The following is a 16,626-nucleotide window of genomic DNA, read 5'->3' on the forward strand; positions in this document are numbered from 1 at the left end:
TTTATTTGTTACTGGTTAATTTTTCATGTTAGAATCTCAACACACAAGTCCTAAAATAAAAGAAGGAAGTCCACTGAGACACTTCTATTTAAGTACTTATTCTTCTTACCTATTTGTTCCCCTAGGAGCAGGCACTGTTTTGGGACTGGAGCTCCAAATACCATTCCTCGAAGCTTATCCATCGGAGGAGCTTTGTTCTGAAGTCCCCCAAACTTTCCATTACTTCGAATTCGATCTCCATCTCTGGTCAGCAGTGTAGGACAGTGTGTAATTTTAACAACCTATTTTAATTAAATAAATATTAAGTAGTGAGTAACCTATTTCATCTGCTTCAAGAAAAGAAATATCATTTAAGGCTTCTAAGATTAGAAATGACATGATCAAGGTAGTATTTTCACAAAGTTACTAACTAGTTATATGTAGTATAAACTGGAGGAAAAAATCCAGAGGCATGGAGATGAGTTAGACTACTTTTCAAATGTTAGCCTAAACTAAAACAGTGACAACACAAGTGAAAAAAAAGTAAAACTGACAGCTTGTTTGATAAGAGGAAGGAAGACAAGCCAGAGAGCCCCAAGCTTCTGAGCCTACGGCAGTAAAGTATCAGGGCAGCATCACCAATCCAGCCTCATTTGTTAGATACAAGCTTTTTAGATGACCAAAGCTTAGCAAAATGCTAATATTACACTGAAGAAAATACAGACTGAAAAGCACAGGACTGAATCTTCTGAGGACAATACTATTATAGAAGAAAAGTGTATTTATCTGAGAGTCCAGGCAATTAGAATCAAGTAGAAAAGTCAAAGTCATGGAAAGAGAAGGAAAAAAAGCTAGTCAAGAACTAAATTCTTCAGAGAAGACAGAATAAAAGAAAAGCACTGGATTTAGTAGTTTGTGAACTATAAGAATGTTCTTGTATAAAAGTTCCAGGAAACATAAAAAATAAAAGTTAAACCTCATTGGTAACCACAGAAGTGGAATTCAAATGAGATATCTTCACTACTCAGAATGTTAAGACACACATACACAATTTTATGGGGACTATGGAGAAAGGGCCTTCTTGTACTCATCTGCTCTGGGACAGCCCTTCTCAAATAAAATATGATAAGTGTTAAAAAGTTTAACATTCTTTATGACCCAGCAATTCCACTTCTAAAACTTTAATCTGGGGAAAAAAATCACAGACATGAACAATGTGCACTGAAACACTGTTGTTTTTTGTTTTTGTTTTTGTTTTTTTGGGTGGGAGTCTCACTCTGTCGCCCAGACTGGAGTGCAGTAGCACGCTCCCAGCCACCGTAGCCTCGACCTGCTGGGCACTCCAGTGATCCTTCTGCCTTAGCCTTCCAAGTAGCCGAAACTACAGGCGCGTGTTACCATACTCAGTTAGTTTTTTGATTTATTGTAGAGATGAGGTCTCAAACCTGCGGGCTCAGGCAATCCACTCACCCCAGTCTCCCAAAGCATGAGATTACAGGCTGAGCCACTGAGCCTGGCTGAAACATTGTTTTAAAAATGGTCCAGGCATGGTTTCTGTAATCCCAACAGTTTGGGAGGCCGAGGCAGGAAGATTGCTTGAACTCAGGAGTTCAATAACAGATCAGACACCATAGCAAGACCTTGTATCTACCAAAAAAATAAAAAATTAACTGGGTGTGGTGGCATGTAGCTGTAGTTCCCCTACTTAGGAGATTGAGGCTGCGGTGAGCCTTAATTGTACCACTGTACTCCAGAGTGAGACTTCAATTCAAAAAAAGAAAAAGAAAAATAACAAACTTGCATGTCTCATTAAGGCACGTAAATAAATTATGGCACATCATACAAAAAATACAATATATGCATTAATAAATAATTGAAGAAGAACATTATAATCTAACAACATGTAGAAATATCTAGTCAAATTCAATACTGGAATGTTATAATCTCTGAATTATATACGATAAATATAATAAAGATGACTATTTGGGCAGAGCACAGTGGCTCACGTCTGTAATCCCAGCACTTTGGGAGACAGAGGTGAGAAGACTGCCTGAACCCAGGGGTTCAAGACCAGCCTGGGCAACTTGGTGAGCCCTCGCCTCTACAATAAATAAAAAAGTTAGCTGGGCATGGTAGCGGGGGCGTGTAGTTCCAGTTACTTGGAAGGTTGAGGTAGAAGGATTGACTGAGCCCAGCAGGTCGAAGCTGCAGTAGGCTGTGAGCGTGCCACTGCACTCCAGCCTGGGCAACAGAGTGAGGCTGCTACTCAAAAAGGTGGGGGGGGTGACTATTTGAAGAAATCCTGTGGTGAATTCTTTGGTAAAGTTAGTATTTGCAAATTCAAAAATTACTTGTTTCAATAAAAGAAATAACTGCACCTTAATTTCTTAGTTTTGGTTTGGATTGCTAATGTTTTCTAAAGGTAAGCAATAAAAATACAACCTGACTTTATGTGCTTTCAATTTATCAGGATTCAGGCAATGATTTTAAGGATTTAATATGATCTTAAATAACAAACATACTCAAATGCACAGATGTTTTTATTCTGTTGTTAAAAGACTGACAATATGGGAGAAGAAAGTTACGGTGGACGGACACTTTAGCTTTTCTTTTATAACAATTCTACAAATATTACTTTCATGGAATGTCTTTCAATTTTCTCTTAAAATCATGATTCTACCTCACTAAGTACACTATTAGGACAAGAAAGTCATGACAGCATTTGCAAATTCAGAGTAAACATCAGCATTGCAATTCTGGGCGGTATTTATTCACAACTGCTGTAGGGACTAGGCAAGGGGTAGAATCAACAAAGAGCTAAAGTAGTAGAAATGGTATGAAGAATGTAGAAAGAGAACAAGAACAAAGACTAACTGAAACCTAACAATGTTACCAAGGGATATCATAAGTGCCTGTTCTCAGAAGAACTGTAAAATGCTATGATTGGTAAAGTGACATGTGACTCCATTCAAAAATCTGGAAGCAAATTAATCAAAACATGCTGTATCAATTATGAAGAACAAATAGTATTCCTGTTTTTGTTACATTTGTGCTATAGCATTTTCCTGAAGCTAGCAACGGTATTTTTCATAAATCTTAAGAAGTTTTCAGGCTAGGTGCAGTGGCGCATGACTGTAATACCAGCACTATGGGAGGCCAAGACGGGAGCATTGCTTGAGTCCAGAAGTTTGAGACCAGCCCTTGCCTCTACCAAGAAAAAAAAAAAAAGCCAGAGGAATAGTGTGTACCTGTACTTTCAAATACTTGGGAGGCTGAGGCAGAAGGATAACCTGAGCCCAGGAGGTTGAGGCTGTGGTGAGTCATAAGCATGCCACTGCACTCCAGCCTGGGAGACAGTGAGATCCCGATCCAAATAAAAAAGAAGTCTTCAGCCATTAATTCTCCAAATATTTCCTATGCCTCCAAACCTAGGCTCAAGTAATCCTCCTGCTTCAGCATCCCAAGTAGCTGGGACTATAGGCTATTATTTTTTCCCTTCAATTTTTTTCTAGTGATGAGGTCTTGCTATATTGCTTGAACTCCTGGGCTCAAGTGATCCTCCCACCTCTGCCTCCCTACGTACTGGGATGACAGGTATGAATCACCATGCCTGGCACTGCTCTCATTTTCAATATGGAAGTTACTTCAGTTATAAAGTAAAGGTGAATTCCTCCAGAAATAATCTATATTTGCTTCAATAGGTATCTAAAGACATTACCGGTCTAGTACCTGAAACCAAATGTTTACCTTGATGTTTTTCAGAATATCCAGGTAGTATAATGCAGGTTACAAACAAACATTAGGGCCAATTTGTTTATGCTAGAAAAATGTTTAAATTTTTTAAACTTTTCCATTTAGTGCCAAGGTTCAAGGGAAAGAGTTTTCTGACAGTCCCCAGAAGCAGTTGGAGTTGAGATGAAGGTGGCAGGTTAATTGCTTTGTTTACCCTTATACCAAAGTTTAGCCCACTAGACTGGGAGTCCAAGCTACCAGATAATCCATGTTGGTTAGAGCCCTGGGTTGTTTCTTACTCTCCTGCCCCTCAAGGGAGTGAAAACTGAGGCTCAAGTTCAGTTAGTTTAGCCAGTGTTCTCAAGGTAAAAATCAGGCTTTATTTGGTGTTTTATCTCTCCGGATTCCCACTTCAACTTTGGTGTTTTGCTTATGTCTCTGGGTTCCCATCTCCACTTAGAATCTTTACTTTCTTGCCAGTTCATTAAGATAGGTGCCTGACATAGCATTTTAGTTCATCTCAGTTGGCGTTTCTTATGGCTATCTGATTTGTCTAGTTCATCTTTGTATAACCCTCAGTGCACTGCGCCTAGTGCCAGGTATGGGCCACTACACCCCACTCTCTCTCTATTATTTGTTTTGAATTTAAGGCTTCTCATCTGTAGTCTGAGACTAGATGACTCCTAAGGTCCCCATAATTCTAGAATACACTATTTACAGATATTGGCTAGAATAAAATCTAGTGTACTGCCAGTAAAATGTGGCCTCAGGGTCAGAATCAAGTCAAAGATGTCCCTTTGTAAGAAGACCTCAGAAAGATTTAAACTACTGCCCTCCTAGATTCTTCTAGCTAGACAAAAAAAGACTTCTAAACCTTTTTTTTTGAGTTGGAGTCTCACTCTGTCACTCAGGCTGGAGTACAGTGGCTCACTCATGGCCACCCCAGTGTTGACCTGCTGAGCTCAGGCAATCCTTCTGCCTTACCCTCCAAGTAGCCGCAACTACAGGTGGGTGCTACCACGCCTGGCTAATTTTTTGATTTTTTAAAATGCAGTGACATGGTCTTACTATGTTGCCCAGGCTGGTCCCGAACCTGCAGGCTCAGGCAATCCTCTCACCTCAGCCTCCCAAAGTGCTGGGATTACAGGCTTGAATCATTGCGCCTGGTTGACCTAAACCTCTTAATAGCATTATCCTACTCTATCCCGCCCTGGTGGGTGAGAATAATAACCCTAGCAAACAGCCCAAACTGAGCCCCTGGCCAATACCACCTGGCTTGCCAGATGGCAACTGGCACCAACAGCCAGTCATGTAAGGGAGGCATTGTGGAGCTCCAGTGCAACTAGCCAATGCCACTTGAAGAAACCCACAGAGATAAGAGAACTAATGTTTTGTGTTCTTTAGTCTACTTTTAGAGTGTTTGCTATGTAGCAATAAATAACTGTAGCACATATACTGCCAAACTGCCCTCCAAAGGTGCTATGGACGGAATTGTGTTCCCCCAAAACCCACATGTTAAAGTCCTAACCCCCAGCACATCAGAATGTGACCTTAATTGAAAACAGGGTCTTTACTGTGGTAATAAAGTTAATATGAGGTCACTGCAGTGGGTCCTAATCCTATATAACCAGTATCCTTATATAAGGAGGGAGAGATTTGGATACAGTCACATACAGATGTGAAGAGATGGGAAGATTATCTATCTACAAGGCAGGGAGAGGCCTGGAACAGAATCTTCACTCATAGTACTCATAAGAAATTAACCATGCTGACACCTTGAATTTGGACCCCAAGCCTCCATATCTGTGGGTCAACAAATTTCTACTATTTAAGTCACCTACTCTGTGGTACTTTGTAATGGCAGTCCTAGCAAACTAATACAAAAAGGCTACATAAAATTACACTCCACCAAAATTATCCACCAATACCGTTACCAATTCAGTTATCATTTTGAGTCTGGGACAATCTCAAAGCCCAAAAACATACCTCTTTTAAATTTGCACCTTGGCCCATTCATTCATATATTTTGCTTACTTTTATGTTACTTATCAATTTGCATAATTTAAATTGGTTTTGACAAGGCTACTTAATTATTTGTATATATATTAGCATATATATATTTGTATATATATTAGCAAATGAAGTGATTTCTATATAGGGTTCTAACATAGGGAATTTAAAAAACATATGTTAAAATTAGAGCCTACAAATAAAAACCAAAAAAACCAAATACATACCTCTTTTCTATAATGATTAGCTGCATCCAGATTATCCAAAATAATGGTATCTCCTAACAGCATACCAAATACTAAAAAAGTCAATATATAAATTTTCAAAATTATGGTATTTTCTTTGGTCATTAAAATATAGTATACACTACAAATCTTTCTTTTAAAGAATACTAACATTTATTATAATCTCATTCAACTTTCCTCTAACAGGAAAAAATAATAAAATTCAGTATTAATACAATGATCACTTTTATGCTAAAACATAAATTTTCATAGTAATTTATAGATCTGTATCATAAATTTAGCATCTTTACCAAATAAAGCCATCATAATGTCCTTTACCTGTTTCACAATGTTCTACATTATCTGGAAACGTTAACAAATCTCGGGCAAAGACAGGATCTCCAATGGGTTTAAAATATAATTTTCCATTTCGGAAATGAGGTAGAGACCTAAATTAAAAAAATTGTTTTAAAGGTATAAAACAAAGTCCATATAACTTTTAATTTTAAAAAAGTATGAGAAACATAACTATACTGCATATCATTTTGATCACATAATCAACACCCAATCCAGGACAAGTGATACGCCTAAATGATCACCTCTTATATTCTTAGAAATGAAAACAATATTTACCACTTAAAAATATCTGCTTGTTTTTTTCTGTACTATTACCCTTAATTTGTATTAATAATATAAGCTAATTGTAGTTTTATTTGACAAGGAGAGAAGAAAAGCAGCATCTAAAGCTGGTTCCAAATAAGGAGGTCAATGATATAGCTGCCCACATGAAGAGTGGCCACAGCATGGGTAAAGGAAGGGGTAAGGTCCAAGATTGAGACACATGGAAGAGGCAGCTCTATGTACCCAGGCTCCCTGTTCCCTCCCACCTAATAGAAGGAGTAACTGAATCCCATAGATAATAATGACATTTCAGAGATGATAGTTGACTGGAGTGTCAGGGACTTTCCCTTCCACATAGTTAACACAATCCCATTAAGCGGGAGAATACCAGGAACAGGGAGGATAATTAGTTTCTAGATCAAATGTTAACACTAAATACCAAATTCATAGTTTCCCTAAATCAGATTCTTAACTTGGTCTTTAGGGATTACAGAGATAAAAAAAGCCCTCCTAGAAGAAAAAAAATCTTCTCACAAAAAGTATTAGGGTGTGGTGATGTATGCCAGTAGTCCCAGCTACTAGGGAGGCTGAGGTAAAAGAACTGCTTGAGCCCAGGAGTTTAAGGCTGTAGCAAGCTATGATTGCACCAGTGACTAGCCACTGCACAAGTGACTAGTTATTGCACTTGTCTGGGTCACAGAGTGAGACTCAGTCTCTTAAAAAAAAAAAAAAAAAAAAGGTATTACCTTTATCAACACAGTAATTATGATCTGTTAAGATTTCCCATGCTGTTTAAAATGGGTGCTAATTGCAGGCTGGGAGATTTTACAATCTGACAGTTTTGAGTTCAACTCCCAGCTGTTTCCACAATCTATTTTCAGATTTATAAAATGAAAAAACATGTTAGTTTACTGACACAGGAGACTTAATATGAGTCCCATTCTCTTCCAAGTCCCTACTCCTTTGCAGTTACATTTGCAAAGCTTTGTTTTAGGAATCTGAGAAAATTATTGGCAAACACTGTTTTAATATATACATACACACACACACACATATACACATACATATATAAATAAACATATTTATATAACAGAGTCTGTTACTGAGGTTGGAGTGCAGTTGTATGCTCATGGTCACCGCAGCTTCAACCTGCTGGGCTCAGGTGATCCTTCCACCTCAACCTTCCAAGTAGCTGAAACCACAGGCCCATGTCACTATGCCCAGCTAATTTTTCTGACTTACTGTAGAGACAAGGTCTTGCCAAGTTGCCCAGGCTGATCTTGAACTCCTGGGCTCAGACAATCCTCTTGCCTTAGTCTCCCAAAGTGCTGGGATTACAGGTGTGAGCCACCGTGCCCAGTCTCTTAAACATTTTTATTTTTTGGTTAGTATTTACTTCCAGTGTTTTCAGGTATATCTTGAGGGATAGGCATAATCAGAGTACACATAAAATATTTTAAAAACACATGCTAAAAATGCCTAATTAGTTTCCATGGTTATTCTCTAAAAATGCATTTTGAAAAGTAAATGAGGAAACAGTTACTTAAAGAAACTAGATTTATGTTAATGTAAGGATGAAATATCCAACAAGACGGTCTCTCACATGTCAACTCTGCAACTGGCAGTTCCAATATTTGTGGATGACCAAGCCAACAAACCCTCTCTACCTTAATGATGGCTTATTTTCACAGGACATAAACAGGACAAAATATATGCATCTCTAGCCTTACATGAAATAAAGGTGTTTCAAATTCATTTTATAAGTAATAATATCTTTCCATCCTTTCTGTAGTAAAGACCAAAGATATGCTATGGGTTTGTATGTGCATGTATTTCTATGTCTGCATCACGTATATAAATAACATTTGATTGGAAAATAAAACACAGCCAGCATACATAATCAAATATACTACAATACTGATATTAATGAAATATGATCATTTGAGATGAAAACAATAATGTAGATAATTCAAGTCACTTTTCAGTTTGTTTTACATATCTTTTAGAGAAATCATTTTTAAATTCAGAACTGATAAAAACTAGGTAATATATTTCAGAAAAAAGATCACCCCTTTACTTTTTTTCTAACCTTTTCCAATCAGGAAGAGTCTTCTTATAAATAGAATCAAGGGGCAACACTTGCTGGCGACCTTGGGTTTCATCATAGATACGACGTGCAGCATCCGTGGTTAGGGTGACTACACAGTCCATGTCACTTGCCAGATGCCAGGAAATAACCATTGCAGCTCTATCATCTTCAATTTGTGCTAGATGGGCAATCTATAATCGATTTTTAAAAAAATCAAGTAAAAAAATTTAAAATACATAAGTAAAAGTTTAATATTGAATACTTTAAAAGTCCAAGCCTAAATAACAAAAAGCACTTTGCAGAAAAACATAAATTAAAAATAAATTCTCTTGTAAAATCTTACTGACTTGAATATAATAAAACTGTCTATCCTGTTAGATTTGGAAATTTTCCACAGATTAAACTCAATTTGTAAGTGAGCAAATAAAAATATTAGGAATGTTATCAGCTAATTAAAGATATACTTTCCCCACATTTTAATGTCTCTATAAATGAGATGTATCTTCCTGATAAAATAATCATAAACTACATTTAAATAATATACACATAAAATAACTGACGTAATGCTAAAATTCAACTAAACATAAATATAGTTACAGTTAATATACCCTTCCCTTTTAAGTTAATATTTAACTCCAATATTATAGTCTTTCAGAAAACAAGTCTAAACATCACAAATAAGCATTGTTTCTTCTGTTTCTAGGGACATTTCTTTGGAACTTAGGATAAATAATTCCTCTCCTGTTTACAAATCTTTGCTTCAATCATGAGCATTCCTGCTCAAAGTCCAAAGCTGGAATACTGTGGCCAGTATCAAAACCTCATTCATTATGTGAGCATGATCTGAGCATGATTATGTCTACCCTTTATTCTTGTCTGATCTGGAAGAACAAACCTGCCCTAGCGATAAGTATGCTGTGTGTCACTGTTAGAAACATCATAATACCTACCCTTTTATTCCAATTCTAGAAGTTAGTAGAAGAAATATAAGAGACATGCAAAAAAAAAAAAACAAAAAACTAGTACATGTAAATAAAGATGAAAAACATATTCTAGCTGATGAAAGAAGGACTAGCAGAGGCAAACTGAATGTAAGCAGAAGAAATGATTATCTGTGACATTTATGTCTTCTGAAAGAAATACTACAGCATTGAAGCAAAACCTATTTAGAAGGGTATATTAATCATAACTACATTTGTGTTTTATTGAATCAAAGAATCTTAAAACTGATACTAAGTCTTCCTCAATTAGGAATGGGATTTCAAGATATTTGCTATTAAGGAGGAAAAGACAAAAATATCTAAGTTAACTGAGGTATGTGCAATGTTAAGAATAAATGCACTGTGAGGTTTGGATAGGAAAAACCTTCCCTTGTTCCTACTGTATTTCCATGATTATTTATTCTAGTTTTAGGATAAATGCCAAGAAGATTGTATTTTTTTAAAGGAAGCAAGGGAAAAGACTAAGGATGATGTGGAAGGGCTGGAAAGTTTTATCTTCCTGGTATTGGTAGGGTTTGCACTTTTGAGGGGACATAGGAGAAACCATATAAAATGAAGTTTCAAAGATTTTCCCCAGATTTTTAAGACATGTAATAGGAAATAATTTAACAGGGGACTTATTTATTTATTTATTTAGAGTCAGCGTCTCACTGTATCAACCAGGCTCACTGCAGCCTTGGCCTCCTGTGCTCAGGCTATCCTTCCTTTCACCTCAGCCTCCTGAGTAGCTGGAACTACAGGCACACACCACCATGAACTACAGGCACACACCACCATGACCAGCTAGCTTTTTTATTTTTTTGTAGAGACGAGGTCTCGCTGTGTTGCCTAGGCTGGTCTTGAACTCCTGACTTCAAGCAATTCTTTCACCTCAGCTGGGATTACAAGTGTGAGCCAGTGTGCCTGGCCAGGAAATTTAAAAATTTATTTCCCTTGCTAAAATTTATTTTATAGTTTGGTAAAAATCTTACATATTGTATAAAAATATTGTCTATTAAAATGTGGAAACCAGAATATTTACATGTTTAGAATCACAGAACTGCTTTTTTCTAAAAATTGGTTCTGAAGAATATCATTTGAAAACATTATATATCAGCATTCCATTTCCTAAGTTATGAATTTACACCCTTAATTCTTCAATGTGCAGATCTGAGGTTTGAGTAACAATATAACACGGCTATGGTCATGAACACTGCTGCACATTACCCTCTATTTTCAGTATGCAGTGAAATTATGAAGTTAGGGGACAGTATATAAAGGAACTACCATGGATTTAGAGTCTGAGAGACCTGGAGTCACTAAGCTCTGCCTCTGTCTTACCAAGTTATTTAAGTTCCCTAAGCTTCAATTTCTTCATGATAAGCAAGAAATACTACAAATAGTCCACAGAGTGGTTATTAAAGTAGAACACAGGCAGTACATAGACTGTAAGCACAGACTCTGGAGTCAGACTGCCTAGGATTTCAACCCTGGCTTTTTCACTTGCTAGCTGTGCAACATCGAGCAAATTTACAAACTGCACCACAATTAAACAATGAAGGTGTCAGGAAAAATGCAGCTGATAATAAAAGATGTAGGAAGATAAAAAGCAAAGTCAATTAAAGAACTTACTAACAGTTGCAAACAAGAAGTTCTGATTCAGAAAAATAGAAGTAGAATGTTCATGGTTGAATAATGGTATGATAAAAATGAAAATACAATTTATTTAACAAAAGGCAAAACCAAAGAGAAAGAAAAAAACAACAGAAGGAAGTACAGCATGCTTTCTCTTAGCAGCAAATAAGCAGGAAAACTTTTTGTTTGTTGTTGCTTTTTCTTAAGTTCTAGGAATATTCTAGAATCCATTAACATCATTAGGCTCAGAACTCAGAAGAATTCTGGTGTTTCTCCCTCTTCTGTTGGCTCATCTATAAAGGTCCTGGCTACCTATAAAACTGTATGACCTGAAAGCATCTTTAAGAAAACAAGTCTTGAACTAAGACATGTTAACCACTTCTGCCACAGCACTAAACAGTAATATTAAGATTTCAGTTTTAAACTCTGCCAAATCCCTACTATGGAAATGTGATCGGGCACTTTATTGGAAAAACATAAAAAATTAAAGAAGCTGACACTCTTGTTATGTCACTTATAGACGATACATTTTAAACAAAACAAGAAAATAAAATGTACTGCCTCTTAAAAGTCTTAAACACAAACCTTTCCCAAAACATCTCCGCTGCCTTTGGTATAGTTTGGAAGAGTACATGATCTTCTAGGTTTTTTCTTTAGTTCTTCCTGTTCTGATATCTTTCTTTTCAAGAGTGCTTCAATGTGTGGCAACTGTAATTTATAAAAAAAAATTAACTGGAAGGCCAATTACTTTTTTATTGGGCAACCCATAAAGATAGCAGAGAAAAGTCAACAACTTGGATAACTCAAAAACAGTTAATAAGTAGTCATTGCTTAAAAAGACACAGGTGCGGGGGGCATACCTCATCAACAAGGATACCTACATAATGAACATTTGCATACTTAACCCTGAATTGTATCCCACATCTTTAAAATAAAAAATTTAAAAGTTAAAAAAAAGAAACAGGACAAACTAGTTATAGTAATATAATGCTTCTATTTCACTGACTTTTAAAATTTTTAATGTATAAATACACTACCTTTAATAGTATTTCTCTTTATTTATTTGTTTATTTATCTATCTATTTATTTATTTTTGAGTCAGAGTCTCATCCCTGCTGGGCTCTGGCGATCCTTTTGCCTCAGCCTTCCAAGTAGCTGGAACTACTGACATGCACTACCACATCTGGCTAGTTTTTGATTTATTGTAGAGACGAGGTCTCACCAAGTTGCCCAGGTGGGTCTCGAACCCGTGGGCTCAAGCAATCCACTCACCTCGGCCTCCTAAAGTGCTGGGATTACAGGTTGAGCCACCGAGCCTGGCTGGTTTTTTTCTTTAAAATTACACATATAAAAGAATGTAAGTTTTATAAGATCCATATTGCTTTTTGTTCCTTTCTTTTGTTTACCACCATGTATAATGGTTATGCAGCATTTTTCAACACAGTTCTTGAGTTTATGTATTATGAACTGCATTTATTGGTGTCATTATAATAAATATACAACCGGTAAATTTCTTTGAAAAAAGCACTCTATCACTGTTAGCCTTTTAATGTCTAGCAAGTGACGACTATAATGCACATGTCTTTGTACCTCAAAACAATGGTACCCATGGGATTCCTAATAACATATGAATAAAACTTTAAAAATTTAATAAAACAAATTTCATGTACACTTGGAAACTGTACCTGCTGTGTTGTAGGAATGTCAATATTATGTATTTTTAGTTCATTTTTCAATTGGGCTTCTTTTAATCTTGCTTCTTCAACTTGGCCTAAAATTAAAAAAAAAAAAAGGCATCAATTTCTGATAGCCTGCAAAATATAGTTTTCAAAAAATACCTACACATATATTTTTGAGTTGGAGTCTCACTCTGTTGCCCAGGCTGGAGTACAGTGTCATGCTCATGGCCACCACAGCCTCAACCTGCTGGGCTCAGGCAATCCTTTCGCCTCAGTCTTCCAAGTAGCTGAAACTACAGGCCCACGCTACCACACCCAGCTAATTTTTTGATTTATGGTAGAGACGAGGTCTCACCAAATTGCCCAGGCTGGTCTTAAACTCCTGGGCTTAGGCAATCCTCTCGCCTTGGCTTCCCAAAGTGCTGGGATTACAGGCTTAAACCACTACACCTAGCCAAAACACCTAATTTTTAATTCCTTTTTTTTTTCGTTTTAATGTCTGATGCTAAAATGAAAATAAACAGGTAACTACTTTAGAAATTCAAAATTAAACTATAAATCTAAGACTCAATTATAAAAATGAAAAACAAAATGCAGCTAAGGGTTACATATTATGATATGCTGTAAATTCCTAATAATCTTGGAATTTAAATTATTTAATTTGAATCCACATGACTATACACAATTTATACATAACTGCACAAAATTGTTCTTAGAACCCAGTAAGATTTTATAAAAACAATTTTAGTGCTATACAAATGATATTATCTAATTACTAAACTTAGCTCCTATTATACTCTAAATACCCTTGATCTTGTACAGATATATAAAAGTAAAACTTTGATTCAAGCAATAAATATATGTTGGTTAACTGACAAAAACTTTTAACTATGTAACTAACACAAAATCAAAAACTGTAGCAAAAAACAAAAAAACAAAAACCAAAAAAAACCTGACAAATGAAAAGGGAAAAGATGATAGAACACAACTCAGAAAATACTTGTTTTTTAATTGTACACAAACATTATTAAAAATTACAGTAAACATTCTGTGGAATGACTCAAGAATAAGTCATTCCCAACTTTCTGTAGCATTCTGCATTTTACCTGTAGTTTAGGAAAGTAGATGCATGTCTGTGTATCACGGTCTCACCTTCTGCCTCACCATTCCCAAACAGCATAATTTTTACTGTCTTTGAATACAAAATTACTTACATTTCATTTCATCAAGAAGTTGCCGGTTAGTTTCAAATAAACTTTTATAAATGACAATAGACTTAGATAACTGGTCCTTTTCTTTTGTAAGTGCTGCCATTTGTTGCTGCTTCTTAACATCTAAGAAAAAAATTCAGATAATTTACTTTAAACAATTTAAAATCTGTGACTTTTCTATAATATGCCATAACACAATTAGACAACTAATAAACACTATGTTAGTGGAAAGCAAAACAAGGTTCATCTAAAGTATCACTAACAACAGAGTTTAGCTATCAATTTTCCTAGAAACTTACCATTGTAAAACATAAATTGTAGGGTATATGGTTCTAATGTTCTTGATAAAAGTGGTAGCCGAGGCTCAAATATAATAAAATATTCAGTACTATCCTTCCCAGGACTACTTTCTGCCAGCACTAGACTCTGTGTAAATTAAAAAAGAGTAGGAAAAAAACCACAATTAAAAATATATTTTTCAATATGTAAATGTTATATATCTCATTATATTCTGTTTTCAAATATGTGGTTAATTTTAAAGGCATAGGCTGATCCATAACATTCACTAAACTATCACAACCACCACCCAAGATATAAAACTTTTTACCTTTTAATATTGGTTTGAAATCCCAATGATCTTATCAATATGTGAAATTTAGATATAATGGAAAATTATAAGAAAAAGAACCTTTCCTTTATACCAGAAATATCAACAGCCAATTATATCTCGACCTGTAAAATCTTCTTGAGTCCAACCTTTAAGTTGAAGCAGTGTGAAATAGCTGATGATGTGAAAGTTATAAAAACAATCACAAAGCCCAACGCTGAGTTTAAGTTACAGCTGTTACCATGGAAGTCGACCCACCAGTCCCAGGTGACAGAACAAGAGGTTGTGGGAAGCTCTAAGATATTTATTTTTAATTGTATTTTTCATTAATGCATAAAAAAACCTTTTGATATACTTCAATTTACAAAGAAGTAACACTCTTAAAAAAAACTAAATCAATACAACCCTGTAGGTCAACCTATAAAATTATACATTTTAGCTGACAATTCTTTTTTTTTCCAGAGAATACAGAATATAAGCCCACCATTAAACCAATCTCCAACTGTGGTTTCTGAAAGCTATTTTCAATGGTTTTTACATAAATGTAACACAAGTTTACATTTTAAAAGTAACATATTTATCAACTTGCTTTCAGCATTTAATTTGATTTGCTCAATTCATGTGAATGCATAATAGATAGCAATATTAAAAATCTATGCACAGTATAGATATGCAATACTATGGTAACTATTCATTGAGTGGTAAGCACTTATAGTATGTTTAAACATTGTAAACAATTATCTATAATACAGCAAAGAATATATCTCCAAATGCTGCTTTGTAAATGTGTTTTCTAGGATGAATAATGAGAACTATAGTGATTAGTTAGCACAGTTTAATAGGCTTGTATCAAATTTCCTTTCAAAGAAGCAGCATCAATTTATCCTCTCATCAGTCATGTATGAGAGTACCCAATTCCCCTGACGCTGGCCAACACTTAATATCAATCACATCTTTTTTTCTAAAAAAAGAGATGAAAAAACAAGTCACTGTTTTAACTAACATCTCCCTTAGTGACACTGAGGTCATGTTTCTTATGTTTATGAGTCATTTATACTTTCTCTTCCATTAATTGCCTGCTTACATTCTTTGCCCAATTATTTTTCTACTGGTTTGTCTTTTTCCTTATTGACTTGCAAATGGTTCTTTAGGAGGCTTTAGAAATCTGGTTAATATATCAGTCCTCTAAACATATGTATATACACATAAAGTCATGCACTGCATAACATTCTTGTCAATGAAAAAATGCATATACAACAGTGGTCCCATAAGATTCTAACGCTGTATTTTTACTGTTCTTTTTCTATGTTTAGATAAACAAATACTTACCATTAGGTTACAATTACCTAAAGTATTCAGTACAAGTACATACTTTATAGGTTTGTGGCCTAGGAGGAACAGGTTATGCCATATAGCCTACTACATACACAGGTTATATGGCATCTGGGTTTGTGTAAACATACCCTATGATATTTGCCTAACAATAAAATCACCTAAGATACATTTCTCAGAATATATTCCCTGTTAAATGATGCATGACTATACATGGAGAAATAGTTATGTCTCCTCAATTTACTACCTCAATTTTTTTTCCTTTTTCTTTTGCAAAATCAGATAATAAACCTCTGTGCTCTGTGTACTCATCACCCACTGCCAATAAATTATCAACATATTATCATGGTTCTTTTTTTTATTTTTTTGAGTTGGAGTCTCACTCTGTCACCCAGACTGGAGTACAGTGGCATGCTCCCGGCCACTGCAGCCTCGGCCTACTGGGCTCTGGCGATCCTTCCGCCTCAGCCTTCCACGTTGCCAGAACTACAGGCGAGCGCTACCACACTCGGCTAATTTTTTTAAAA

The 16,626-nt window shown here is 35.6% G+C and overlaps 1 protein-coding gene across 1 annotated transcript in view; it reads right to left on the reverse strand.

Annotated features, from left to right (window-relative positions):
* SMCHD1 (structural maintenance of chromosomes flexible hinge domain containing 1) overlaps positions 1-16,626 on the reverse strand; it is a 144,605-nt gene that overhangs the window by 11,238 nt on the left and 116,741 nt on the right. The window contains exons 38-45 of the mRNA XM_021707416.1: positions 14,460-14,586; positions 14,164-14,283; positions 12,956-13,041; positions 11,856-11,978; positions 8,656-8,846; positions 6,285-6,394; positions 5,949-6,019; positions 110-281 (exon numbers count right to left, since the gene is read on the reverse strand). Of these exons, the coding sequence (XP_021563091.1) occupies positions 110-281; positions 5,949-6,019; positions 6,285-6,394; positions 8,656-8,846; positions 11,856-11,978; positions 12,956-13,041; positions 14,164-14,283; positions 14,460-14,586 (1,000 nt within the window). The remainder of the gene's footprint in view (positions 1-109; positions 282-5,948; positions 6,020-6,284; positions 6,395-8,655; positions 8,847-11,855; positions 11,979-12,955; positions 13,042-14,163; positions 14,284-14,459; positions 14,587-16,626) is intronic.

Source organism: Carlito syrichta, unplaced genomic scaffold, assembly GCF_000164805.1.
Source record: "Carlito syrichta isolate Samal-C Ts95f unplaced genomic scaffold, Tarsius_syrichta-2.0.1 Scaffold317479, whole genome shotgun sequence".
Lineage (NCBI taxonomy): Eukaryota > Metazoa > Chordata > Mammalia > Primates > Tarsiidae > Carlito > Carlito syrichta.